Raw genomic sequence first — 24,917 nt, forward strand, 5'->3', positions numbered from 1 at the left:
TTCCGGATTCAACAAAGGAATGTACCGACCTTTGGTGATATGGACTTGAGAACAGGTTGTTGTCCCGTTGTTCTGGCAGTCGGAGGGGAGAAATGATACAGTTTTGGCGAAAGGGATAGACACTGAGGTAGCTTGGACTTGAGAGAACGTCAGGAAGAATGCTCAGACGGTGGTGGTATTGTTAGAGGAATAGTTGGTAAATATTTATTTAATAATATCTACTTGCCCCCCACGTGGCCTTCATTGGAGCACAACCACGACGCCCTGGCAGTGGGCAACGAACAAGTCCTCAGATTTGCTTCACATAGTAGACTCGACTCTTACCACTTAACTTCGTTATCCAATGTATGCCGTATCTGACGCGACTCGGAGCGTGGACGACGTTGTATTTCTATCGCGCCAATACAAAGTTCGTCATTCCATTGAAGCAGTTTGAAAAATCATATTTATTTGCTTTGCTCCAGCGCCAACGACTTGTATCTACCTAGGGCAAAGCTTCACCTACTGTTCCAAGCAAGCAGCTCTGCAGCCTTTCACTGCTACAGTCATCAAGCACTTCCAGCCACCACCTGTGCAGTCATTCTCCTCGTTCAGCACCCGTCCGGCAGCACGCCATTCATCCTCGAGCTAGCCGATCGCAGACTGGGATATCGCAGTGCAGAGATTAGCTCGGACATACAATGGACATCAGCTATCGAAGCTCGAGATGCCGTACGCGATATGCAGTCCAGGGCCATAGTCAACTAGTTCAAGCTCATACGATACTACGGCAACCGAAACTGGCCTGAGAAAGGAAGGATTGGGAGGATTGGATGTGGGAAGTCTCTACCTGGCTGTGGAAATTGCATGAGTACGATACAGAGCTGGCGGCATATCGTTTTTTGTGGCGCCTACAAGGGACTGTCACCCTTCGCCTACACGCTCGTCTACCCCATCACCGATACCATTCGAGGTCTCGCTTTGGAGTACATACTCGGCTCAAACATGGAGCAAGTCAAATCCGGTATTGACGTGTCCCACGAAGATGCCAAGACCATCTCCAGCCGTTGCTGGACGCGTTCTGTGGTACCGAGGCAGAGAACTACGTACTGCATAACGACATTCACATCGGCAACATCGTTTTATGGGACTTGGATAGATCTGCTGTTATAATTGATCTTGGACGTTGCATGCATCAGACAGCCTGGTTGTCCTGACAAGGAGTGGAGGGATATCGTTAAAGGGGGTGCCGATACGCGCTTTATGAAGAGAGTTCTGCTGGATCCGAAGAATGGAGGCTGGAAGAAGAATGTCACGCCATTCGAGATGTCAGACTACCACTACGACCAGCCTGTGGACTTGTGTGGAGAGTATGCCAGAGGGCTACCATACGGTGATGTTTGAGAGAGTTCTGGGTACAGACTGGACGGGGTGAGGGAGAAGATGTATCAGTGGAGGAGATTGTGGATGCCTCAGACATCTCCGGAATACCTCATCCCAACCCATTCTCATCATTTGCTCTTCTCTCTCTTCCTCATCTCCGCTTATCATCGTGACTTTAAAGGACCACCTAGATGCTGTCACTGTGTCTGGCTTTGAGATTACGATATCTGTCATCCCGCTCGCGTCTTTGACACGTCGCAGTCTTGTGATTCAAAATGTACTCGTTTTGGGAGCAGGTCTGATGATTGATGATTTTTCCCTTGACTTCCATTGGAGGTGCGAGGTGCTTCCTCGAATGGTGAGCGAATCCTTGATATCTTTTCCATCGCTTACCTTGGTTTTACAGCTGTCGCCTTCACACTTTCTCCGGAATGGTCACAGCAACAGCGTGGACACGTGTGGACTGGACGGAGAAGGAGAAGTGGACCAAGGTAAACTTTTTTTAATCATCATTTCTTGTGCCCTTTTCTCATGATATTTCCTCCAATAGAGCCCAAATCTTAAATGTCTCTATGGTATGTAGGGCTAGAGGTGCGTGTACGAACATTTGAGATTTTTCTCATTTTCCTCAACTTCTCCTAGGCTTGTTGTCAAAGCACGCACAACCAGTAGCGTATCCAATGGCATACGATCTTCCTGATCACAATGCTCCCGCTCACGCCGTCTTTTCAGAACGGGGCTTACCAATCCTAGACATCGATGGGGGCGATTAACACCCGACAGGCCTGAATTCGGCATGAAAATTACTCATGGCGCGTGTTGGAATGCTCTGTAGACCCTTTGATCCGCCGAACTGGGTTGTCGAGTATCGATGTTTGGGGAGCTACTGAGTATGCCATGCCACCATGGTACGTGTGCTTGATTTCTGTTCTTTTCTACAACCAGCTCAAGCTTGTATAGGGTTCCTTGAAAGAACCATGAGAGACGACAAGGCAAGGTGCCCATCTCAGCTCCTTATTTCATGCTGACGGCGAATCTACGACCAGGCATGGCTAAGCAATAGGACATTGTACTAGGTAAGGATTTCCCCTTGTTTCTGTTCGTTCGTGTTAGCTGAACCGGGCTTCACTCAGGTAGCAAAATCCCATACAACATGACTGTTGTATACGCGGCTGCATAGTGTAATCAGATTGGAAGTCAGCAGGCAGGCAGAGCGAAAAGAGAACGAGCCTGAGGGTGTGCAGGGAACATACTCGGGGAGAGGGGGAGGTGCGGAGGGAGGTGGGAAGCCGATTTCCCACATCCAGTCCTCCCAGTCACTAAGACTGAGTTGCGCCGGGTTTCGTTGAATCCTTGACCAGCTCGAACCAACTAGGTCGGACCGTTCCTAGTTGTATATCCTGCACGGCTGCTCGTAGACGCTCTTCATGAGCTGACGTCCACGAGAGCTCCTCATCATCCATGTTGAGGCTGTAGATGCAGTTACGTCATTTAGTTTTAGTGTGACTTTTTTGCTGTCAGAAACCTGCTGAACCAGAAGAACAACGAAAGGCTCTATGCGTTTGACAACTTTTAGCAATTAGAGGTCGAAGCGTCGCAGAGGCTTGATCATGGAACTGCAGATGAATCTTTGACGTGGGAAGATATAAGCCGCAACCTCTAAAATTGTATATGAGAAATGCAAGTTATAAAGTTCTACTGAAGCCAAAAGACTATATGACGAATTATCAGATCTATATCTACAAGGAGTTATGAAAGGATGACAGAGTTAGAACAACTTGAATGCCAATAGCGATGAATATGACGATGAGCAACCGTGTACTGATATCATGCTGCACAACGGGAACGATCTCTGTCTTGGTCGGAGTCTCGCCAGCTTGCGCTTCCTTGATGTTTCCCATGGCCACGTCCGTACCGCACGGTATAGAGTCGGGCTCTTCATTCAACATCTGATCTGGCGTATTGTCCGATACGACTGGCGCAGGCCCGGAGGACTGGGATGCGGCCCCATTTGGCGTCCATTCTGTGTTCCTTAGCAAGATACCCGCTGCGCAGAAAGAACTACCCACCTCCCGTGGAAGGGTCAAGGATCTGAAGGAGTGGCCACCCAAAATGCTCGCATACATCAGCACCTTCGCGCCCGGGGTCGAATCCGTACTCGGCATTCAACTCGGGTATGGTCAAAACCACCGTTTTATGCAACTGAAATGGGCATCGTGAAAAGCACCTGCGAACCCGGAGAGGAACATCTGCCTCAACCGAATCCATGCCGCAGGCTCGGAGACAAGAGATGATGGGGAAGGATTTAATCATGTTGGTCTTATAATCGATAATGGGGGCAGTTATCGACAAGGAGAGCGCGTGATGATCGTTCGTCAGATTGCAGAGGTGACAAGGGCTGTCCCTGTCCTTTGGATAAACGGTGAAGATCGTACCTACATATGTACACCAGTCAGCAGTTGTTTCACGGAACCAGATGCCCACCATCTATAATATCTAAGCCAACATCGTCTCCATAGCCCATGGAGCGAAGATATGAATACATCTTGGAAGCCTGTGCGATCCACGATTGCATAATCTCAGCCCCCGAACGCACGCAGATAGTAACGCAAAGGTCATGGAACGATGAAGGCTCAATGGACATCGTGACCGACCCGCTGGTAGTCAACAATCAGTAAGATCGAAAAAACTCAACTGAACGACGAACTTGTCCAATGATAAAAAACCCTGTTCGCTTTCCACTCCTAGCAAGTGTACCTCCCACTTCCAGTCAAGCGGCGAAGGCCACAATCTCCCAACTAAAGTTTCCTGGGCTCGGGGTGAATCTGGTCCCAAGAGTTCCTTCACATGATACGAAGGATCGGTTACTACACTGCCCTGCGCATAGGGGTGCTCCTCGTCCAACTGCTTCTCGTCCGAGCAACCTCGCATATAAAGAAACTCAATAGCTTCATAATGATCTCGTAAACCTCCGCTTCGCCACATCCATCTCCCGATTCGACTCTGTTCGATCAAGCCGCGTACATTGTAAGCAAAGAGGAGGTGCAACATTCTGGCTCCGGTTAAAGACAAATAGAACAAGTTGAGATCGTAATAGCTATAATGTAGGTCTCCAAATACAATTTTGTCATACTCATTGACATAGAGTGCATTCTCATCCTTCAAAACGTTTAGTACACAGGAAAATCATTCACGAAACTACTGACGAGATATGTGGTGCACGTACGCGAGAGAGAACGTGGCCAAAATTTCAAGACCGACTGTAAGAATAGTTCTTGAACTGTAGCCCATGGAACTCTTGCCAGACATACCCGTAGATCTTGAATCTACAGGCACCCGGAGGTCAGCTGCTTTACTCAGAACACAGAGAATACACTTTACCAACTCATAATAGAATGGTAGGAACCGCTTCGCAGTCAAGTTACGTTGATAATGGCTAAAAGGGACTCTTGTTGTGCCTACCCGTGGGAGTTAGCTGCAGCGGAAGAAAACGGAAACAACAGCACTCTCACCATGGAATATGATCACCGGAAGATTAGGTGACCTGCATACACCAAAGATCTGGGCAACGTTTGGGTGTCTCCTTTACAACATGGGTTTTTAGCCAGCTACACAGATATGGAGAGCCGAACTTTAGTTTCATGAAGATGTCGAGGGCTTTATCAAGTTGCTAGATAAAGGCATGTGGACTTTGCCGATGACATATGGTGTTATGCACTCACTTTCATCGCATCCTCTCCGTTATCACCAAGAGCTTGGTATTCGCGAATGATCTTCCATGTATCGCTGTTCTCGACGGTGCCATAGCTGTCCTTGTATGTAACAGTACGAGTTGTACAATAGCTTCCTAATGAACGAGTTGCTGGCTTGATTATGCGGATGTCGCCTGGAATGAAATCCCAGATCTACAAAGGTTGAAATTGTTGAGAGCAGGTTGCGTAGCGCAGCGGAGAATGCCAGGTCTGGAGTCGAAAGTCAAAAGCTAGTGGTTATAAACGGTATGTGATACATACCTGGAGTCGAAAGTCAAAAGCTAGTAAGCGTTGACTTTCGATCTCCAGTATTGGTAGCTACGATTATGTAAGGTAAGAGCGACATGGAGGGTGTGCTACTTCAACAGAAATAACAAAGGCGGAATGATTGGAAGTTGCATACCAGCCCCTTATAAAGACCCCGTTGATGAGAAGCCTGTAGTAATCTTGTCGAAAGATTTTCCATGTTTTCGCTCTGCCGAGCACCCAAGATGCGTATCTCGTCGATATTTTCCTTGATGGTTGATGTGATTTGCCTCTCCGACGCCTCAACGGAACCAGTCAGAGTGCTGAATCCTGCGGCAACTTGATCCTGAACATCGGAGACGGCTAGTTGTGTCATGGTCGCCGTACGGACCTGCTGCCAGTTCAGAAGTGGACTATAGTAATGATAGCAAGCCACCCACCAGGAAGGACTTCTGAATCGCCCGTACTCGCTGCTGTAAATCGTTGATATCATCCGAGACCTTCGTGGCTCTCAAGTATTTCCAGATTCCCTGTGGAAACCTGCATTTGCTGTTCAGCTCGGAAAGAAGATCAGTCATACGCCTGCGCATAGATTGCGTGAAAAGTACAGATAGATCATGTGGGTCAACTCACGTCTGATACTCGACGCAGATCGTCTGAAAACGCGTGGCACTAGTCGGACCATGTTCGATGATGGTATCCCTTATATCAACCAGTATGGCGATGATACTTTCAGCCAATTCTTGCATATCTTTCTTATTCTTCGAGACGCCCTGCAGATCTCGTTAACATGTACACTAGGGAAAAAAATGACGGTATACCTTGATGGACTCGAGTACGAGAACCACACATTCGGCAGCTCCTGTGACAAAGGGAAACGGAGCCATTTCGCCTGCTGCAGCGGTCAACTGTGCGACCTTGATACATGCATCGATACCAGACATGGTGATGGAATGAGAAAGCGTGCAGATGAGTGCTACTTGCCATGTCAGCATACACACCTTTATATACCATTGCAGAACCAATAAGTGTTACAGGATTACATGATTGGAGTTGTTGTGAGAATGGTAAAAGTCTTATCCTTGCACAGGAACATGGCGATGCTGATGCCGTTGGGTGCAAGTAAGGCGGTCTCGTCTACCGGTTTTTTTGGGTGGGCCTGCGCCAGAAGAATAAGCACCCAACATCGCATGACTTAAATCCATACCTACTGCTTCTCGACGACACCACATTATCCTCGGACTTGGTCTATTTGAGTCTCATAGATAGGCATTCTCCTTTCCGTCATCCAACTAATACGTGATCGAATTTTTCTGTAAGCCTCGGCTCGCCTGTTACTTAGCTGTGCTTCCAAGTTTCTCGAAAATCATTCGGTCTTGTTCATTCTTCATTTTGGCATCGAAACGGCCATCCTAGCCCATCCAGCAGCCGGCACTCGTCTCGCCAGGCATCATCTCGCTCAACACGGACAATATTCTAAGCAAGTGCCCGCTGATTCTCGGTTCTAGAGGCTATGCAATAATACCGTAAGACCTCGTACAGAAACACCGGATCCAAGAGTAGATCAGAACATCAAAGCGTCGAAGTAGGCGATTCTTTCTGACTGGATCCCTGCGGCCCATTAGAGCTGTAAGCAGACCTTATCTAGTCTCGTTCCCATTCATCTTAGTCACGTATGTCCGTATTCGTGCCATGACGATGTGAATGGGCAGTTTATTGATGACAGGCTGGTGGGCTGTCATTGAGGAAAGCTCGATACCCTGTTGTAGTCGCGTCTCTATCACTTGTATCGGGGTCATTCACACAAAATGACATGCTTCCCAGCAGAGACTAATGTGAAGACTTCATGCTGTCGTCGACGCGTCAGTACGCTGGTAGTAACCAGAATATGAAAGAAAGACAAACATGCGACATCTCCCCAGTGAAATAAACATCCGCATCGCGTCCAACAAGCATAGATCCTCCTAACCCAGCGCATATCGCCACCGTACGAATGTCGCTTAGTATGGCGGAGGGATATGCTACTTGAACTGAGCGCATACATCAGCCAACGAGAACGGCAACCAAGTAACAGAAAGATTTTTCACCCTGCGATAGGCCAAGATGTCATTTCACCCTATCCACCAGCTCTTTCACCAACACTGGTTCATCTAGAAAGACCAACCGTCCCTCCGCACCTTCGCTCGTCCCGCTCGTATCAAATTTCTCACCTACCAAGGTGCTGATTTGGCCAGTACCAAGCCTTTTGGCAAGCCAGTCATTCATCCTCCCCAGACAGAGTCCAAAGACATATGTGGTGAGAAAAGCAAGATGCCTTCGACCGCGCAGCGGAGAAGAGAAGATTGCAGAGGGTTTGTGAGTGTAAGCGATCAGAAGGGCTTCAATTGCTGAGAGCAGGTTGCGTAGCGCAGCGAGGAAAGCCAGGTCTGGAGTCGAAGGTCAAAAGCTGGTAAGCGTTGACTTTCGATCTCCAGTATTGGTAGCTATGATTATGTAAGGTAAGAGTGACATGGAGGGTGTGCTACTTCAACACTCCCCATCAACCAAACATGTCTACGGAGGTATTGAGACAAGTCCAAGTAAGGTAATCATGTGTCTGAGCTTCTCTCTTTCCAATCCCTTTATCAAGGCATCAGCTGGCATATTGTCAGTTTGTAAGTGGACCACATGGATGTACCCCTTCTCAACTTCATCATGCAGCCAATAGAATTGAAGGTCAAGGTGTTTAACCTGGCCATGATGTTCAGGGTTTCAAGCAACTGACAGAGCAGACTCATTGTTGATATAGAGGACTGAGGCATTGGTGAATGAATAGCCAAACTCTGTGAACAAGTTGCAAAGCCAAAGGATTTTCTGACTGGCAGATACAGCTGAAACATATTCTGCCTCTGTTGTTGAGAGTGTCACAAATGCCTGAAGATGACTCATCCAGCTAATAGCTCCAGTACCCATTTTGACAATGAAGCCACTTGTGGAACACCCACTATCTTTGTCACCCTCATGATCTGCATCACAATAAGTCTTGAAGTCAAAGACTGATGAATCTGACTCAGAGTTGGGAGAGTAGACAATGCAATAGTCAACTGTGCCCTTCAGATAGTGTAAAAGCCATTTGAGAGCTTCCCAGTGGGCTGTGCCAGGGTTTTTGCTGAATCATGAGAGTATGCTCACAGGGTAGGCAACATTGAGCCTGGTAGCAATAGCAAGGTAGGCCACAGAGCTGAGCACATTCAGATATGGGATTGTCTGCATTGTCTTGTATTCCTCTAGTGTTTTGGGAGACTGAACTGCTATAAGTTTTATGTTTGGATCCAAAGATGTCAGAACAGGGTTGCAGTCAGCTATTCCTGCATGTTGCAGAATATCTAAGATGTATTGGTGCTGAGAGAGTGTGTGTGTTCAGTTGGCTCAGTCACACTTGATCCTGACACTAAGGAGGTAAGATGTTGGACCCAAGTCTTGAAGCTTGAAGTGCTTCTTGAGATCATTGATGACCTTTGCAATATCATCTGGTGTCTTTGTGGCAATGGTCATGTCATCAATGAAGACTGGAATGATGATATGTTTACTGTCCCTCTTGTAAACTCAGACACTATGCTTGCATTTTACCTGTTCAAAACCCATGGCATTGGTCAATGTTGCATGTAGCTTTTTGTGCCATTCTCTCTCAGCCTGCTTTAGTCCATTAGAGACTTGAAGAGGCATCAGATCCTTTCCTTTCCTTTCTCCTCAAAATCTTCTGGCTGCTCTATATACACCTCTTCTGTCAGCTCATCAATGAGAAATGCTGATGAGATATTGACATTCTATAGCTCTAAATTCTTGAGGGCACCAAGTGCCAGGACAGCTCATAGAGCAGCCTATTTTGGCACTGGAGAGAAGGTTTCAGTGTAATCAAAGCCAGGTCATTGTGAGTATCCCTTTGCAACAAGTCTTGCTTTATAGCACTCAATTGATCCATCAGCATTGCATTTCACTTTGAATACCCAGCAACTCTCAACTGCCTTTTAATCTGAAGGGCATTTCACCAATTCAAAGACACTATTTTCAATGAGTGCCTGTATCTCTTGCATAGCAGCTTCATACCAACTTGCAGCTTCCTCTGGAGAATGTTTCATAGCTTCATGGAAGGATCTAGATTCACTATCATGTGTGGATGCCTTATAAGCTACTTCTGTCATGCTCTTAAATGCAACTTCCAGTCCTTCATCCATTGTCAAATAGTCTATTGTCTGGCTGGAGAAAGCTATACCTTCAAGAATAGTTTTATCTTCCATAAAGGCTGTGTGTGCTTGATCCTCTGCATCTCTTGCATAATCATCATTGTTGACATTTCAGTGCATTTCATGACTATAACTAGAATCAGGATTATATAAGCTATTATCACATATTTTATATTCATATTTGCCTAGGTCTGTTGAAGGTGGTGGTGATGGTGATGGAGTTAGGTCTGAGAGAGATCCATCAAATAGTGAGTAAGAAGCAGAGAGGATTTCCAGCAGAGTGATGGAAGGGTTTTCTGCCATCCAGGCAGAGAGAACTGTCTGCTCTATAATGATATTCACACTAGAAATGTCATTCTGCAGGATGATGATCAGTCTCCTTCTATCATTGACTTTGGACTAGCAAATATTTGGAATTCTGAATATTGTAATGAGGAGTGGGAGAACATTGTTTATGGGGATCCAGATACATGCTATATGAGGAGGCTTCTAATGGATCCTGAGGATGGGCACTAGAAGAGGAATGTATTGGACTGGCACTATGAGAAGCCTCTGATATTCAACAGATATGTGGAAAGTATGCCTGAGGACTTTTATAGAATGATGTTTGACAGAGTGTTAAACATGAACTGGAAAGGTGCAAGAGAGAAAGTATATCAATGGTGTATCAAGCCAGGTGTTTGTTGCAGGCATTTGTATGACTGCAATTAATCAGAAAGCTCTATCAGAACTTTATCCCTCTTGTATTCCCAGAAATACATGCCAGACAATGAAATGCTTTTGCTAAAGCAACAGCTATGTGCTCTGTGAAGTGTGGATGTCTCACTTGTGTCAATAACCAATCTTGTGATTCACTATGTTTGACTATAGAAATGATTCTTTCACTAAGTGATATTTCTGATATTAAAATGATCACCAACACCAAGATCAGAAGCTCTGAAGGTTGTTACTCAACAAAATCTTGAGCTGTATTATTGCCCTTCTAGCCTGACCCCTTCCTCCTTAGAAGTTGATTCCAAATGAGGATATTTTGGTTGTTCAGATCATTGTCAGTTGACTATGACACTTCAATAAGCAAACTGGTGTGTCTCTGGCTGCCAGCTGATTGATGCTTGTGAAGGGCCAGAGTCCTTGTCTGAATGAGACTGGTAGTTGATTGCATCATACTTTTCTTGTGCTTTAACACTATTCTATCATAGGCTAACCACTTGCATAAAAATATGAATGACTCTAGGCCTTAGTCTAATCATCTTCTGTATTCTCAAAGCCATTTTTCATAAGTAGCCCACTTATGAGCTCACTGACCCATGACCAGCAGTAGTTGACATTGTCAGCAGTGGCAAGGCAGCTTTACTCAGCACAAAGGTATGTCAACAATAGAAAATTTATTATGACTTTCTCATAATCTATGTTAGTGGCAACAACTTGTATCTCTCTGGGTCAAAGATTCATCTGCAGTTCCAAGAACAAGACTCCACAATATTTCAACCTCTGGTTACTAAAATCATCAAATAGCTGGAGTCTTTCATATTCTCTGTCCTTTTCATTCAGCAGGTTTCTGACAACAAATAATTTCTACTAAAGCTAAATGATGGCAGACTGGGCCATCATCACAGGCTCAATATGAAGAATGGCAAACTCCCATAGATGCCAGCTTGAGAAGAGCATCTACAAGCAGCCATGTGGAACATACAACTCAGAACAATCACCAACTGGTTCAAACTAGTCAATGATTGGAAGACTCTGGCATATTCCCACACCAGAGACTGGGAGGACTGAATGTGGGAGATAGAGACTTGGACTTTGAGAGTGGAAGAACCTTCTACAGTCTTATTTATCTTCCTATTTCTTCCTCTCAGCCTCTTCATCCAATTATGGATTATGTTTTCAGCACCATCATCAAGTACATCCAAGGTGTGAGCATGGGCTCACTCAAACCTGGTGTTGATATCCCTCAACCAGAGGCAGAAGTGATTCCTGACCATATTATGGATGCCTTCTGCATGATAAAAGCAGAGAAATACATGATGCACAGCAATATATACATCAACAATATTCTTCTGCAGGACTCAGACAGATCCACAGTCCTTGTTGACTTTGTATGATTCTTGACAAGAAAAACAGAGATGAGTGATCAGGAGTGAGAGGATTCAGTTGCAGACACTCAAGATAGGTGTTTTATGCCTAGGATGCTTATGAGTAAAGATCATGGAATGTGGAGAAGAAAGGAGATGCCACTGGCAATATATCATTCTCTGCTATCATGAAATGAATATGTAAAGAACCAGCCTAGAGATTACTGCAGATAGATGTTTGAGAGGGTTCCAGGTATGGATTGGGAAGATGCAAGAGAGAAAGTACTGCAGTGGTGCCTCAAGCCAGATATTTAGTGCAGAGATGACTAGGCATATAAGGTGAGTTCACTTCAAAGTAATTCATACATCATGCTGACAGACCTCTAAGCCATTCAGTGGGATACAAGGGTTCCAATCTTGATGTGATGCAATCTTCAGTCAGGATGCCTTGTAGGATCTGTTGTTCCTGTATCTAGCCTTTGTCTCATGTTTTTCCAATGGTGAGGAAAATGTGTGATGCCAGATCACCCATGATTCATGGAATGACATATCATCCAGTTTAGTTATGCATCATGTCTACAGAATCATGCATCTCTCTCAATGAGACCATGTTTTCAGAGTGCAGTGATATACAATATAGATTGCAATGAAAAGACATACAGATTCCAAACTTCACTATCATTATATCAGTCACTAAAGTTCATTCTGACTGACAATCCTATCTGGCATATGTTTAACAAGAATAGAATCTGGACCTAAATCAAGGACTATCAAGATAGAGGTTACCATAGTTAAAGCCAGCTGTTTATATTCAGATATGATATGAAGGGGGATACTCTTCTTGTCAGGAGAGCCAATGTCAGGATCAGAAATAGTGGTGCATATTTTATACTGTAGAGTTTGCTCTGTCCAACATCATTCTCAGGTTCTCTATTGCTAACAGAAATAAAGAAAAACCAGATAATCCAAAGGTGGAGCATGCACACAATTTATAATACTTTTTTCTATGTTCAATTTGCTTGAAACATTATTTCACTTGCACTGCAGGATCCTCTAAATCAGCTGAAGCCACTCAATGCACTGGGTTCCAGAAATTATAAACACATTTCAGACTGCTTGTTCTGAAATATACAATATGCAGAGAATCAGATTTTAACCAGCTACAGCCAGAATAAGTAAAGTAGGAATAGTATGTCAAGTATCCTTGGCACCCATGATAATCCTATCTGGCACAGGTTCAACAGTAATAGAATCCTGATCCAAATAGCAAAAACATGATCATCTACAGCATTTCTTGCCAGCTTCAGCTCAATGTTAGTGATAGACTTCAATAGCACACAGAGCTGCATCACTGCAATGTCCAAATTAAGTTGTCATTCTCTTTGTCAGTCCAAATTCATAGTCATCATATTGAAAAACCTGATCATTGTATATGTCATCTACACTGGCTTAGTTGTAGTCATATCTATGCCTGCAATAAACTCCTGGTCTTATTCTCCACTGGTACACTTTCTCTCTCACCCCTGGCCAATCCATTGAAGAGATTCTGTGCATGTGCAAGGTGAAAACAGATACAGCAGAGTGCTATCCACTGATCACACCTACACTAACACACACACAATACTCTTAGTTCATGGGAGGATTATAATGTGATAAGAGTAGTAACAGCAAATATAATTGTCTTCTCCAATGAATCCACTGTGCATGAATAGCATGTGTATAACAGTCCTAGATCTCTCTAAGTCTCAAAGCTTTTCACTCAAAACAAGAGATGGCAACAGATGTTGCTAGGCCTCAAGGCAAAGATACTGCAGCTCAATACAATATGTTGAAACAATCCCACAACTCTCAAAAAGGTTCCAAGCACAGCTCAGATCAAATCAAAATCTCTAACACACACAATACATGACTCAAAGCTTTGCACTCTAAGCAAAAACTAATCACAAACATGTCCACAAGTGCCAAAGAGCTCAGATCTCTGTACACAAGCTTTCACACTGATCATAGACCCACAGGATTCAAACATATGTGACCCAGAGACACAAAACACAATAAAACACCATCTGACAGACTCAAAGGGTTTGAACCTCTGCTGATCTGTGGAAATATTACAAATAACCCTGTTCACAGGCCAAATGGTTTGAACCTCTGTCATTCTGCAGAAATAACCAAAAAGCATACACTAATCAAGCCAAAGGATTTGAACCTCTGTCATCTGTAGTGCTGCATGTCACAAATACCTCAAAAAATCAAGATGATGCCCTTCAGACACTGCTCTCTTATTCTCAGGCTAAAGTGCAATCCAAAACCTCTTATCAAATTGAACTAGAGTTCTGCACAAGCTTTGATGCCTTGCACAGTTCTCAGATCTCTCTTAATGATATCAATAATAAGTCTATTCTCTCATCTGAAGTTTCAAACACAAACTCAGAGATAGGGTGCAAGACTTTCTGTGCTCAATACACTGCAACTGTAGAGAGTTGGAAACTTGTATTCTACTCATACAACACAGCATTTAAATACTCTACTATGGTACTTACTAATACAATCCTACTATAATATCTTCAATATGCAGGACTCTGTTCTAGATCCCATAGGTATTATTCATGCATATATCACAGTTGACATGCTTATTCTGTTCTGGGTCAGGACTATGCCTACTGTTTCCTCATGATCTGACATTGGCTAGCTGGTCTAGCCAGGTCTGCTTGCTTTCTTATTTCTCTGGTAAAGTATTCTGATATTGGAGAACTGTTTCAGGCCCTCCAGAGTTATCTCTCATGTCTGAAGTCAGCTATAATGATGATGTTCTCTTTTTCAGTGTTCAGACATTCTATCTGACTCACAATATGTGCCACTTCTGGTTTAGCACACATCAATTAATTCACCTAATAGGTATGTGTTATATCTCAGTATAATGCAGAGTCCATTGCAGTGCTATGCATGCAAAGGCACTATAATTATGCATGCAAGTCTCTAAGCATTATGCACACTATTCATTCTTTAGTAGTATTTCTCTATCTATTACTTTGTTGTCATCATTCCATTTCTCTGTTCAACATCCAGTTATTCAGATATCTTTCTTTGAGTCTCAGTTCTCTGTTCTAAGACATGTCCCATCAGCATATCAATAGATGTGCATCTTTAATCAATGTGATCAGAATTGCTGATCATATTTTGATTGTATTCTTTTTATTTTTAGCATATCTTGTTGTAATGATATTAGTGTGTTTAAGGCCAAGTGCTGGGGTCTCACATGCAGTCTAATCCCTCTAGTATTAGTCTATCACTAGAACATGCACTCTGCTTATTGTTATTTCTATTATGATTTTTCCTATTTTCTTTTCTTTTTCCTTGATTTATTTGAGATTGACTCCTATTTCTGCTTAGTCAGAGCACCTAGACCAGATGCTTAGGATTGTGGGAATGCTTAGTCATCAGCACCACTCTGATTCTAGTTGCTGCTGTGAAGTCATGCAGCAGCACAAAGACAGAGAAGCCTCTCTTATCTTTGTGCAGCAGTAACAGCAGTAACAGCATAACAGCAAGACAATACTTTTTGTAGGTATCTTAGTGACACTGGACAATACACTGCACAGCATGCAGCCAGGACAATTAGATAGTTATATTCTTAGAATGATAAGGATTTAGTATTTAAGTAGCATAGCTTTTGCTGTAATACCCCAGCTTCAAGCTAAAGTTTATTCTCCACCATCTTATCTTGAGTGACTTGTAACTGCCTTGACTACACAATGCCAATAACACATCAGTGAACTCTGATAGTATAATCTGAAGTATGAGGTTCTATCAGTTTATCATGTGTTATTGGTCATGTGGAATTTAAGCTTAACAATTAGCTTGAAGCTTCTAGCTTTCCTTTCTCAAGCCCAATTGTGCTGAGAAACTGAATGCCCCCTGCACTTAATCCATCTGACTCAAATTTCACTTATGAGTTCTTTGAACTCTTGGCTTCTATCATTGGAACACTGATTGGTTTATTGGTGATCATACAGTTGTGCTGTAGGCACTAATCAATAACCATCTGGGCTATCCATCATTACTAAGAGTTTCAATGGATCCACATAATCCTATGAAATGTCACATCAGACCTCCCTCTTCACAACATCTCTGCCTCTGCCTGACCCTCAACAACCTAACAGTCTTTCTGACCTGAGAAAGGAGTCCCATCTGAAGCTGTCTCTGAGAGCTCAGCTGAAGAGTGTTCTAGAGAAGAGGAGCAGCAGCAGCAGCACACATACTCTCTGCAATCTCTGTCAGCAGTCATCTGAGACACTGGAAACCCTTGGGCTACAGGGTTTTGATGACCTAGACCCAACACCTCCATCCTGTCCCTCAAGCACAGTATTGCAGCAACAAGGACAATAACCCCTATTTCTGGAGGAGGCATTGGCCACCATGCCAGAGACTCCCTTGATGCCACATGGGTGGCTTGAGGGGCCAGAAATACCAGAGGCTCTAGGTCTCAATATACTATGTCAGTATGAAGTAGGAGCACTGACTATAGAACAGAGGTCAATAATGATCTCTATTTCAATGATGACAGCAGCAAGCACCAGTATTGGCAAGCTGCTGCCAGAAAAGCTGACCAGTTGGAGTGCTGCACAGTTAGTGGTAATACTAGCTGAACAGAGAGCATATGAGAGGTACCAAGAACAACATAACCAGCCCCAAATGCTGATCCAGTTCTCTTTTGAGAGAACCAAATTCAATGTACCAATAACATTTCTGAGTACCTTCAGGAGCAGGCATGGATTGACAGTGAGATCATGAGAGAGAATGCCCTCTTTGAGCAGTATCTCTGAGCATGAGCAGCAGAAGAGTGAAGAAGAAACAATGAGAGTAACAGAACCAGTATGCTCATTGGTACCACCACTAACAGTGTACCTGACTCTCTATTTTGGGAATCTACCACTCTCACCACTGAGCCCAATCCCTGGACAGAACCTGCTGAGAGAGTTATCCCTGCAGATGAGGTCCACCAGAGGGTATCATCTGACTTTGACAATGACTGCCTGCTATCTTATGGGACTGATACCATTGCAGAAACTGATGATATCCTCATTCAGAGAGATAGGATTTCAGCAGACCAAGGAACCATTGGGGGAGACAATGAGAGTATCAACTCCACAGGTGACATTCAGAGGTTTCTCAACAGGAACTTTGCTGCCCTCTTTTTCAACCCACAGTTTTACTGAAACTTCTGTTGGTATCACAGAGCAATAGTGGCAGCAACAGCATGAGCAGAAGCCAAAGAGCAGCAGAGACAGCCTAAGTGGCAGCCTACTCCTTAACCCAGACCTGACAATGCCAAACCCAGCATGCAGCCCCAGTATGGCCATCCTGGAAGTCTATGACCTGTTGATATGCAGGCTACATGTCCAGCCCTATAATTTGCAAATTCTGCATAACACACTAGAATATGCTAGTAACTGAGGATCATTAGCCAGTAGAGGACTATGGCTGAGGCTCCAAGCTGATAGTCATGCTAGTCACTAATACTAAGTCCAAATTGGACTTTGTAAAAATAACATGGCCTAAGGATAATAATCCTAAGTTAGATTTGAACTTAGAAAAGTTCAGCACCACACCTTGGAAAATATTAAGTGGACTTAGAAATGGTACCTCAAATGGAACCAATTCTACATGCCACTAAGACAAGTATATTCTAAGACAGCTAAGGGTATAATACCATAGCCAGTTGTGGAGTATTGAGTAGAGATAGCATCATCCAGAAGCAGTAAGAAGAGAGACCCAATGATCTGTGGCTAGCACTATGAGTTTTGACTCAAATGCCTAAGTTCAAATTTCCTAGGTATCAGGTGACCTAAAGGACTTAGAATTGAGAGGTATAGAGTGGATAGGACTGGTTGACTGGGTCTGACCAGGCCTGATCGATTGAGCTACTAAGAATAACTCAGAGGATTAAAACTTTGAGTAGACAGAAAGGAGTTAGGTACCCACAGGCACTGTAGGGTTAAAATAAAGCTGTTTGGTGGCCAGGCATGTCTGGGCAAGCCTAGAGGAGTCCAGAAGTGCTGCCATTCTGGAATAATGGTGTGATTCTGCTTTAAACAGGAGAAATATTATTTTGAATGCTTTATTTATAGATTCAGTACCTGTTGTTGGTGTATAAAAGAAGGGAATGGGGGGAAAATAGCAAGCAAGCGACCCACCCCCACATTCAGGCCTTCTAGCCCACTGTAGCTAGTCCCTGGGACAATGGATTTTGAGTTCTGCTTCAACTTAGTGATTTATTTAAGTTGCTTTGTCACTTAGAGAGGATTGGATTGGAATAATAACTGTATTTTAGGTTTCAGATTAATTTGAGTTCTAAACTATAAGGGTTTCAGCATCAGAATACAAGTTCTTTGGTTTTGAGGACCACTAGCCAGCCAAGAGTGCAGCTAGTCAAGCCTAAGTGCTTGATAGACTTAGTATTTGGGTTTTGGAGTTCATTGGGTTTCAAAATATTCTAAGCTGATCTGGAGCACAATTTGACATTGATTCTAAGTCCTAATTACACTTAAACATTGCTATAAACTACTCTCACAAGTATTGCATCTTTGAAAGCAAGATAGAGTTGAATAACTGTCTTTATTGACTGTTTCTTTGACTTTATTTAAGACTGCAAGAGTGCTTCTATTGTACTCAAAACAACTGACCTCAACTGTATTTGGTGATTGAGAGTTCATTCCTCATTTGCCTCTCTTAGTCACTTAGCCATTATCAAGCACATCAACAGGTTCTGATGGTCTGTCCATACTTTGAATGTTTGCATGGCACCAATCAGATAATGTTGCCACTCTGCCAGAGTGATTATGATGACTAGAAGTTCCTTGTTTTAAATCTCATAATTCCATTCAGTGATGGTTAGTGTCTTAGATAGGAATGTGACTGGTCTTCACCTTTCTTTCTGTTTCTGAGACAGTACAGCCTCTATTGCTCTCTTGCTTGAATCTGCCTCCATCCTGAACCTTCCTTGCTGTGTTGGTATAGCAAGGACAATATCCTCTGCTAGTCATTGCTTGAAGTCATCAAAAGCTGTTTGCTGAGATAAGCTCCAACCCCAGGGAGCATTGCCAGTGAGTTGTATCATTGGCCATACTATCTTGCTGTAATCTTTGATGAATTGGTGATAAAAGTTGGTGAATCCAAGGAATGATTGCAGTTTCTTCTTCTTTGTCAGTTCCAGCCACTCTACTGCTTCAGCAACTTTGATAGAGTTCATACATATACTTCTCTTGCTGATGATCATCCTCAAATATTCAGTCTCTAATATCTCAAACTCACACTTTTCAGTCTTGAGGAATAGTTTGTGTTTTCTCATTAGAGTGAGGACTTAGTGTATGAGCTGTTAGTGTTCCTCCTTCTCCTTAGATATAATCAGGATGTTGTCTAAGTAAATAGTTACCTTTCCAGTGGTGATGAGATCTTTGAAGATATCATTCATCATCCACTAGAAGGTGGTGGGTGGGTTTGTCAGGCCAAAGAACATGATGGTCAGCTCAAATAGTTCCTGATTGGTGTGAAATGCAGCTTTCCATTCATTGCTCTTTTTGATTCTGATGTTATTGTATCTCCAATAGATGTTAAGCTTGATGTAATACTGGGCATGTCAAAGCTTGTCCATCAACTCAAAGATAAGTAGTAGGGGATATCAATTTTTAATGGTCATCTTGTTAAGTTTGCAGTAGTCTTGGACAGGTCAGAGCTTCTCATCTTTTTTCTTTATGAAGAAAAAGAGAGAAGCTATTGGTGATTTAGAAGAGTGAATTCATCTGCTCAAAAGGTTTTCTTTAAGGAACTTATCAAGTTTCTGCTGTTCAAAGTGGCTGAGAGAATATGTCTTGCAGTCCAGATTAGTGTTAGCATTGGGTACTAGCTCAATAGTATGGTCCCATAGCTTTGAAGATGGAAGCTCATTAAAGCTTTCCTTCACAAATAAGTTCTAATAGTCATGTGCTCACTCAGATACTAGTTCTTTGAATGTTTTGGCCTCTTTCCCCTTGTTTGCCTTGGCCACTAGATTATTAGCATAGTGCATTGCATGGATATGTAGTGCTGAGTCCATGTCTACAGCTAATATCATCTCCCTGTTCTCCATCTTCTTATTTCAACAATCATCAGGATCAGTGTTAAGGAGGATAAATAGAGTCTTCCTGCACCAGCATTGAATGAAGGTGATTTGACTGGTCTTTCAGTTAATAAAGGGGTTATGTTGAATTAGCCAGTCATAGCTGAGGAACAGCTCCTTTGTCCTTAAGTCAGTGATCACCAGATCAATCCTTTCCACATGATCTCTGATGGTGAGTTGGAGTTTGACAAACTCTGTAATAAAACCTGCTTGGTTTTTGGTTCCATCTGCATTATATACCAGAATTGGGATGGTGGTGGCCTTTGTGGGGAGTTGGTGCTTCTTGACAGAAGCTCAATTGATTGAGCTCTCCATGCATTCACTGTTGATTAGAGCAGTAATAGTGAAGGTGGCTTGATTGGTGAGGGTCTGAATTTGTGTCTTTGCTGTGAGATATCTCTCATATGTCTTCTGTCATCAGATGAACTTCTTTGGTCCTTGCAGCTTATTCAGCCATTTTAGGACCTTCTCTCACCCTGCTTCCTTGATTCCTCTGATCATTGCTTCATCTACTTCTGTGATTCATCCTTTGTGGATTCAGTTCCACAGAGAAGCCATAGCTTCTTCATTGCTTCATGCTTCATTTATAGTCTGTCAGGTCCATTCAGTTTTGAATGGTTTTAACCAACCAGCAGGAGCCTCTCCCTTTGTTCAGCCTATAGGCATTTGAGTTAGTTGGTGTGACTCTTTCAGTGTGTAAGGGGTAACTTGGAGTATATTTAAATGCACATAAATAGTTGTATCTACAGATAGCATATGAGTCTGATCTGTGGCTACTGTTAACACACTGTTAAGTTCTTTGGCCAATCAAGTGAAATCACTCACTTTTCAGCCCCATCTTTTACCTCCTCAGCCTGGGTTTCTGTTTCTAGATTCTCTAATCCTTTGGCCTCTCTCTGTAGTTCTGCTATCTGAGTCCAGATGTCTTCATATATTTGCTTCTTCTTTAGGCAGTCCTTCAACATATGACCTTTCTGTCCACAGCTAAAGCACTTCCCCTCCTTCTTGAGATGGTCTATATCTATCAGCTTTCTGCTGCTGATGTAGGTTGTTCCAGTCCCAGTCTTTTGAGCAATGTAAGAGGGAGTTATTGCCATGCTGAGTTTGGCCAAAGATCTTCCACCAGTATTCTTTCTGTTCACTGTTTGATGAGACTTCTTCTGCTCAATCATGATTCCTGCATTAGCTGCCTTCTGTTGCAGCCTTTCTTTATTTATTTCTGTGATTCAGGCCTTCCACATGTTGTACCCTCTTAGAATATTAGTGCCAATATTTGAAACCATGCTGATATAGGACAGGAGTATCCCCATTTTGAGGTACTCCACTATTCATCCATCATCATCAATGCTCTCTCATACTCCAGCTAGTGTTCCCAGTCATTCCAGCTCATCAAAATATTTGCTGGCAATCTTATCACCCATATAAAGCTTTTTCATTTTATTTTTGTGAACTTTCTGGATGGCAGATTCTATGAACTTGTCTCTGACCATCTGTTTAAAGATGGACCAGGATGGGTATCAGTAATGTTGTTGACTGGTAGAACAAAGAGTCAGAGCAATGAGAATCTATCAGTGTTTCATCTTACTCTTGAAGTAAGAGGCAGCAAATGCAACTTTGTTCATATCAGATCTAAGATAGGCAGTGTAGACTTCAAAGTACTGTTTACAGTCAATTATGAACTGGTCAATGTTATCTGATGTGCCCTTGAAGGGTCAGGGTGTTCAGAGAGGGTCAGGTTTGCATTGTAGCATGGTGGTATTTAAGAGTAGGGCATCTATCAGGTTAGGGTATTCATCAAATAAGAGTTGCTTTCATTCAGTTGACAGTCTTGAAAATGAGTGGAGAGAGTGATTATCAGTGACAGAGCTTTCTTCAGGATGTGCTTCCTTCTATACAATGCATCTATCTCTTATAGTGAACCCTAGTCATATGGCTTTGAAATCATCCTCTGCCTCACTAGCTGCAGCTTGCCCAGTCTCTGTGAATAGTCAGCTCCTCTTGCTGACCTAGGGATTTTGGAATCCAACAGGCTGTAAGGGTTTCTGTGGTCAGGGTCAGTCTGTTTATAGTCTGGCTTCTTGGCTGTCCATGGTACTTTATGAAGGTTGGTTGCCAATGGTTCAGATGGAGGGTGCCACATACCTAGCATGTTGTGGTGTTATTAGTAGCATGTTTAGCATGGGTTGGATCTTGTACTGGTAAGGTGGCAAGGCCTTTAATTGGTCTTCAGGATGTGTCCTATTATAGATATAGATAGTGCAGTCAGTAGCAGCATACTGTAAAATATGTTCTTTTTCATTGTTTATTGTGATAGTATACTTTTTCCTCAGAAGAGTCATGAGCCAGCTTACATTCTTTCATAACATAGCTGCCTCTTCTCAATACATCTTCTCAAACTCCTCTTGCTGATTTTGTTTGATTTCTTCTTTTAATGCTTTCTCATTGTTGTCTCCATACTGTATTCATGAGTCAGTCATAGTGGGAATGTCCTTCTCATCCTTGCTATCCTTCTCATCCTTGTCATTCATCTCACTCTCCTTGAGGAAGGCATCAGGCTGGTCATAGTTGGGCAGCTTGAGAGCCTGAATCATTGCTGGGAAGCTCTCTATCTGTTCAGGTTCTGATGCTGGTTCAAGTAGGAAGCTGTCTGCTGGGGCAGGAAGGCTTGGCCCTCCTGGCTTTATGGTTTCTTCATCACACACTCTCTCTCTCCATTCCCTCACTATATCAGTAGAAGTCATTGTAAAACTCTGGGTTGAGGAAGAGAGTGGTGATATGTCCTCATAGGAATTATTGGAGGGCTTGGCTGAAGATTCTGGTCCTAGGAGAAATCCAGATTCTATACCTATTGATGATAGAGCTGACATTGGAGGAGAGAGAGCTGTCACTTCTGATGCTTTCTTTGTAGATGGAGGATAGAGACTCATATCTGTTATTGATATTTCTGACTTTCTCTGTGGTGAGAACTTCAGCATTGGCCTATCAGTTGGCAGACCAGGGATTGTCTTCATTGTTAGAGCCTCACTCTCAGAGTCCAATTTGCTGGGCTGCTTCAGCAGTAGTTTCTGGGAATGTACCTCTTTCTTCTTTGTAGTATATATCTCCTTCTGCTTCTTTATATAATCTATAGTGCTCAGAGACAGTGGAGCTTCACTCCACTGCTTGCTCTTCTCTGGCTCAGTGTCAATACTGCATGTTGTAATATTCTTCATTGGCTTCCTGCTCTCATCAGTCAATCTCCTTGTTGGCCTCTCACTTGAGACATTCCTGCTCCTCCTCAGAGAGGTTATAGCCTTCTCTTTCTCACTGCTTGACCTCTATCTTTGTGGAGTAATGCCAGCTGGTTTCTCTAAAGTGATTAGGGGTCAAGGAGAGAAAGCTAGGGGTTAACAGAATGGGGCTTTCTCAGGGAGTGACATACCTAGATCCTCTTTCTGCAAGTCTTACAACTTCATCAATAGAGTCTCTAGCATGATCTCTAATGCCAGGCTTATGAGGAGTGGTAGAAGGGTCAGAGGATGGTGACTCCTTAAAGAAGGTATCAGAGAGATTCTTGTCCTCATAGTTTGGAACTGGAGAGAGATGCAGCAGAACCTATGGGTTTCAGAATCCTGTGTTTTGAAGCTCATCATGTCAGCTAGTTGTTCAAGGGAGTCTATTCAAGTGTCAGAGTTCTTCTTCTTCTATATCACACTCTTCATTTGCACAACTAGACCCAGCTTTGGATACAGCTCCAGTCATAGGCTGGAAGGAGGTTCTAGCAGAGAGAAAAATATCATAGAGAGGGAGGTTGAGAGTGACATTTCATAGGATTTGTTGGATCTGTTGAAAGAAATGATAGCATCTGACTATCTAAGCTGTGACTGACTGATATCTGCAGCAAAGTTGAATGATAGTGAGTAAGTCTAGAAGTGTTCTGATGATGGAAGCTAATAGCTTAAAGAAGTCATCTGAGAGATTGGTGATTGTAACATTGATGGATGGCATTCAGTTTCTCTCACTCATAATGGGTGTAAGAAAAGAGAAGATGAAAGTCTTGAACTAATTGTTAGGTCCAAGTGACATGTAACTACTAGCACATGATAAACAACTGCTGTATTGAGTTCATACAGTCACAGTTGAGTCCACTAAGTGTAGCAGAGTTATGTCTCAAGGTCAATGCAATAGTTGACTTGAGATTAAGTGGTATGAATAAAGAATAGTTCAAGACTAGAGATATACAGCATCAACTATGCTACTTATATACTGTTTATCTCCTAGATAAATATAGTATTACTAATTGTGAGTGTCTATGCTATGTTACTCATTGTCCTAAGGTGTCATAGTTACTTATAAAAGGATAGTTGTCTTGCTGTTGGAGCATCACTACATGTCATGAGACAATGGTCAGTGCTGACTAAGAGTATCCCATGGCTTCAAGCACTGGTCTAAGCACTCTGACTAAGCCTAGATAGAGGAGAAAGAGGAGTGAAATAAAGAAAAAGAAATAGAAAATCATAACAAAAACCATAAAGAAACACTTCTACCAAAAGAACACCAGCCAGCCTACAAGAATGAATCTCAGCTTGACAACTTAACAGCCATTTTATGAGTATACCAAAAGATTCTGAATACTCCTGTTATACTGTCAGTATGCAATCTGTATGCTATCAGCAAGGATCTTGTGAAAGAAGCTACAACTTATGAAAAGACAATCTAAATATCAACTCAGACAATAGTCTCTCTTACTCAAACTATCCCACTGCCATTCATGCTTGAATATGCCACACTCTTATACACTATCAACATCTCTATTTCCAGAAAAGCCCTAAAATCAGCCCTACCAGATAAGAGGTCAGAAATAGTGGTCATCCAAAGAGACTTAGCAGAGAAACATGGGCTGGATGTTAATAACCACCAGAAGATGACAATGGAGACAGCTGCAGAGTTAAGATATGAGCTCTCCAGATGTGCAGAATAGCTTAAAATCAAGGTTGAAGAACTCACTACAGTTGTACATGCATTTATAGTCCCAAAAGCCCTCTACCACATCCTTCTAAACCATCTCTGGCAGCATGCAGTCTATTTACAGAAGTGGAAAACTATGACAGGTGTCACTGTTAGG

General features: G+C 42.9%; 3 protein-coding genes across 3 annotated transcripts; 1 reads left to right on the forward strand and 2 right to left on the reverse strand.

Annotated features, from left to right (window-relative positions):
• Positions 1-347: 347 nt before the first annotated feature.
• BT62DRAFT_1012562 (uncharacterized protein) lies at positions 348-2,135 on the forward strand (the record flags this gene model as incomplete). The annotated part of the gene is made up of 8 exons (XM_043177946.1): positions 348-409; positions 465-711; positions 754-1,118; positions 1,179-1,377; positions 1,544-1,698; positions 1,769-1,853; positions 1,913-1,937; positions 2,005-2,135. 8 exons carry the CDS (start codon positions 348-350, stop codon positions 2,133-2,135), a joined length of 1,269 nt encoding a protein of 422 aa, XP_043034128.1.
• A 908-nt stretch (positions 2,136-3,043) lies between these two features.
• Positions 3,044-5,005, reverse strand: BT62DRAFT_937889 (uncharacterized protein; the record flags this gene model as incomplete). Its single annotated transcript, XM_043187423.1, has 8 exons — positions 3,044-3,385; positions 3,432-3,797; positions 3,847-4,019; positions 4,070-4,521; positions 4,569-4,622; positions 4,726-4,820; positions 4,875-4,942; positions 4,995-5,005. 8 exons carry the CDS (start codon positions 5,003-5,005, stop codon positions 3,102-3,104), a joined length of 1,503 nt encoding a protein of 500 aa, XP_043034129.1. The 3' UTR covers positions 3,044-3,101.
• A 2,150-nt stretch (positions 5,006-7,155) lies between these two features.
• Positions 7,156-16,428, reverse strand: BT62DRAFT_1012565 (uncharacterized protein; the record flags this gene model as incomplete). The annotated part of the gene is made up of 4 exons (XM_043177947.1): positions 7,156-7,209; positions 7,266-7,390; positions 7,538-7,786; positions 16,413-16,428. The coding sequence occupies 4 exons, from the start codon at positions 16,426-16,428 to the stop codon at positions 7,156-7,158; spliced, it is 444 nt and encodes a 147-aa protein (XP_043034130.1).
• Positions 16,429-24,917: the final 8,489 nt, after the last annotated feature.

This window comes from Guyanagaster necrorhizus, assembly GCF_019112545.1.
Source record: "Guyanagaster necrorhizus MCA 3950 unplaced genomic scaffold BT62scaffold_47, whole genome shotgun sequence".
In the NCBI taxonomy this organism is placed as follows: Eukaryota; Fungi; Basidiomycota; class Agaricomycetes; order Agaricales; family Physalacriaceae; genus Guyanagaster; species Guyanagaster necrorhizus.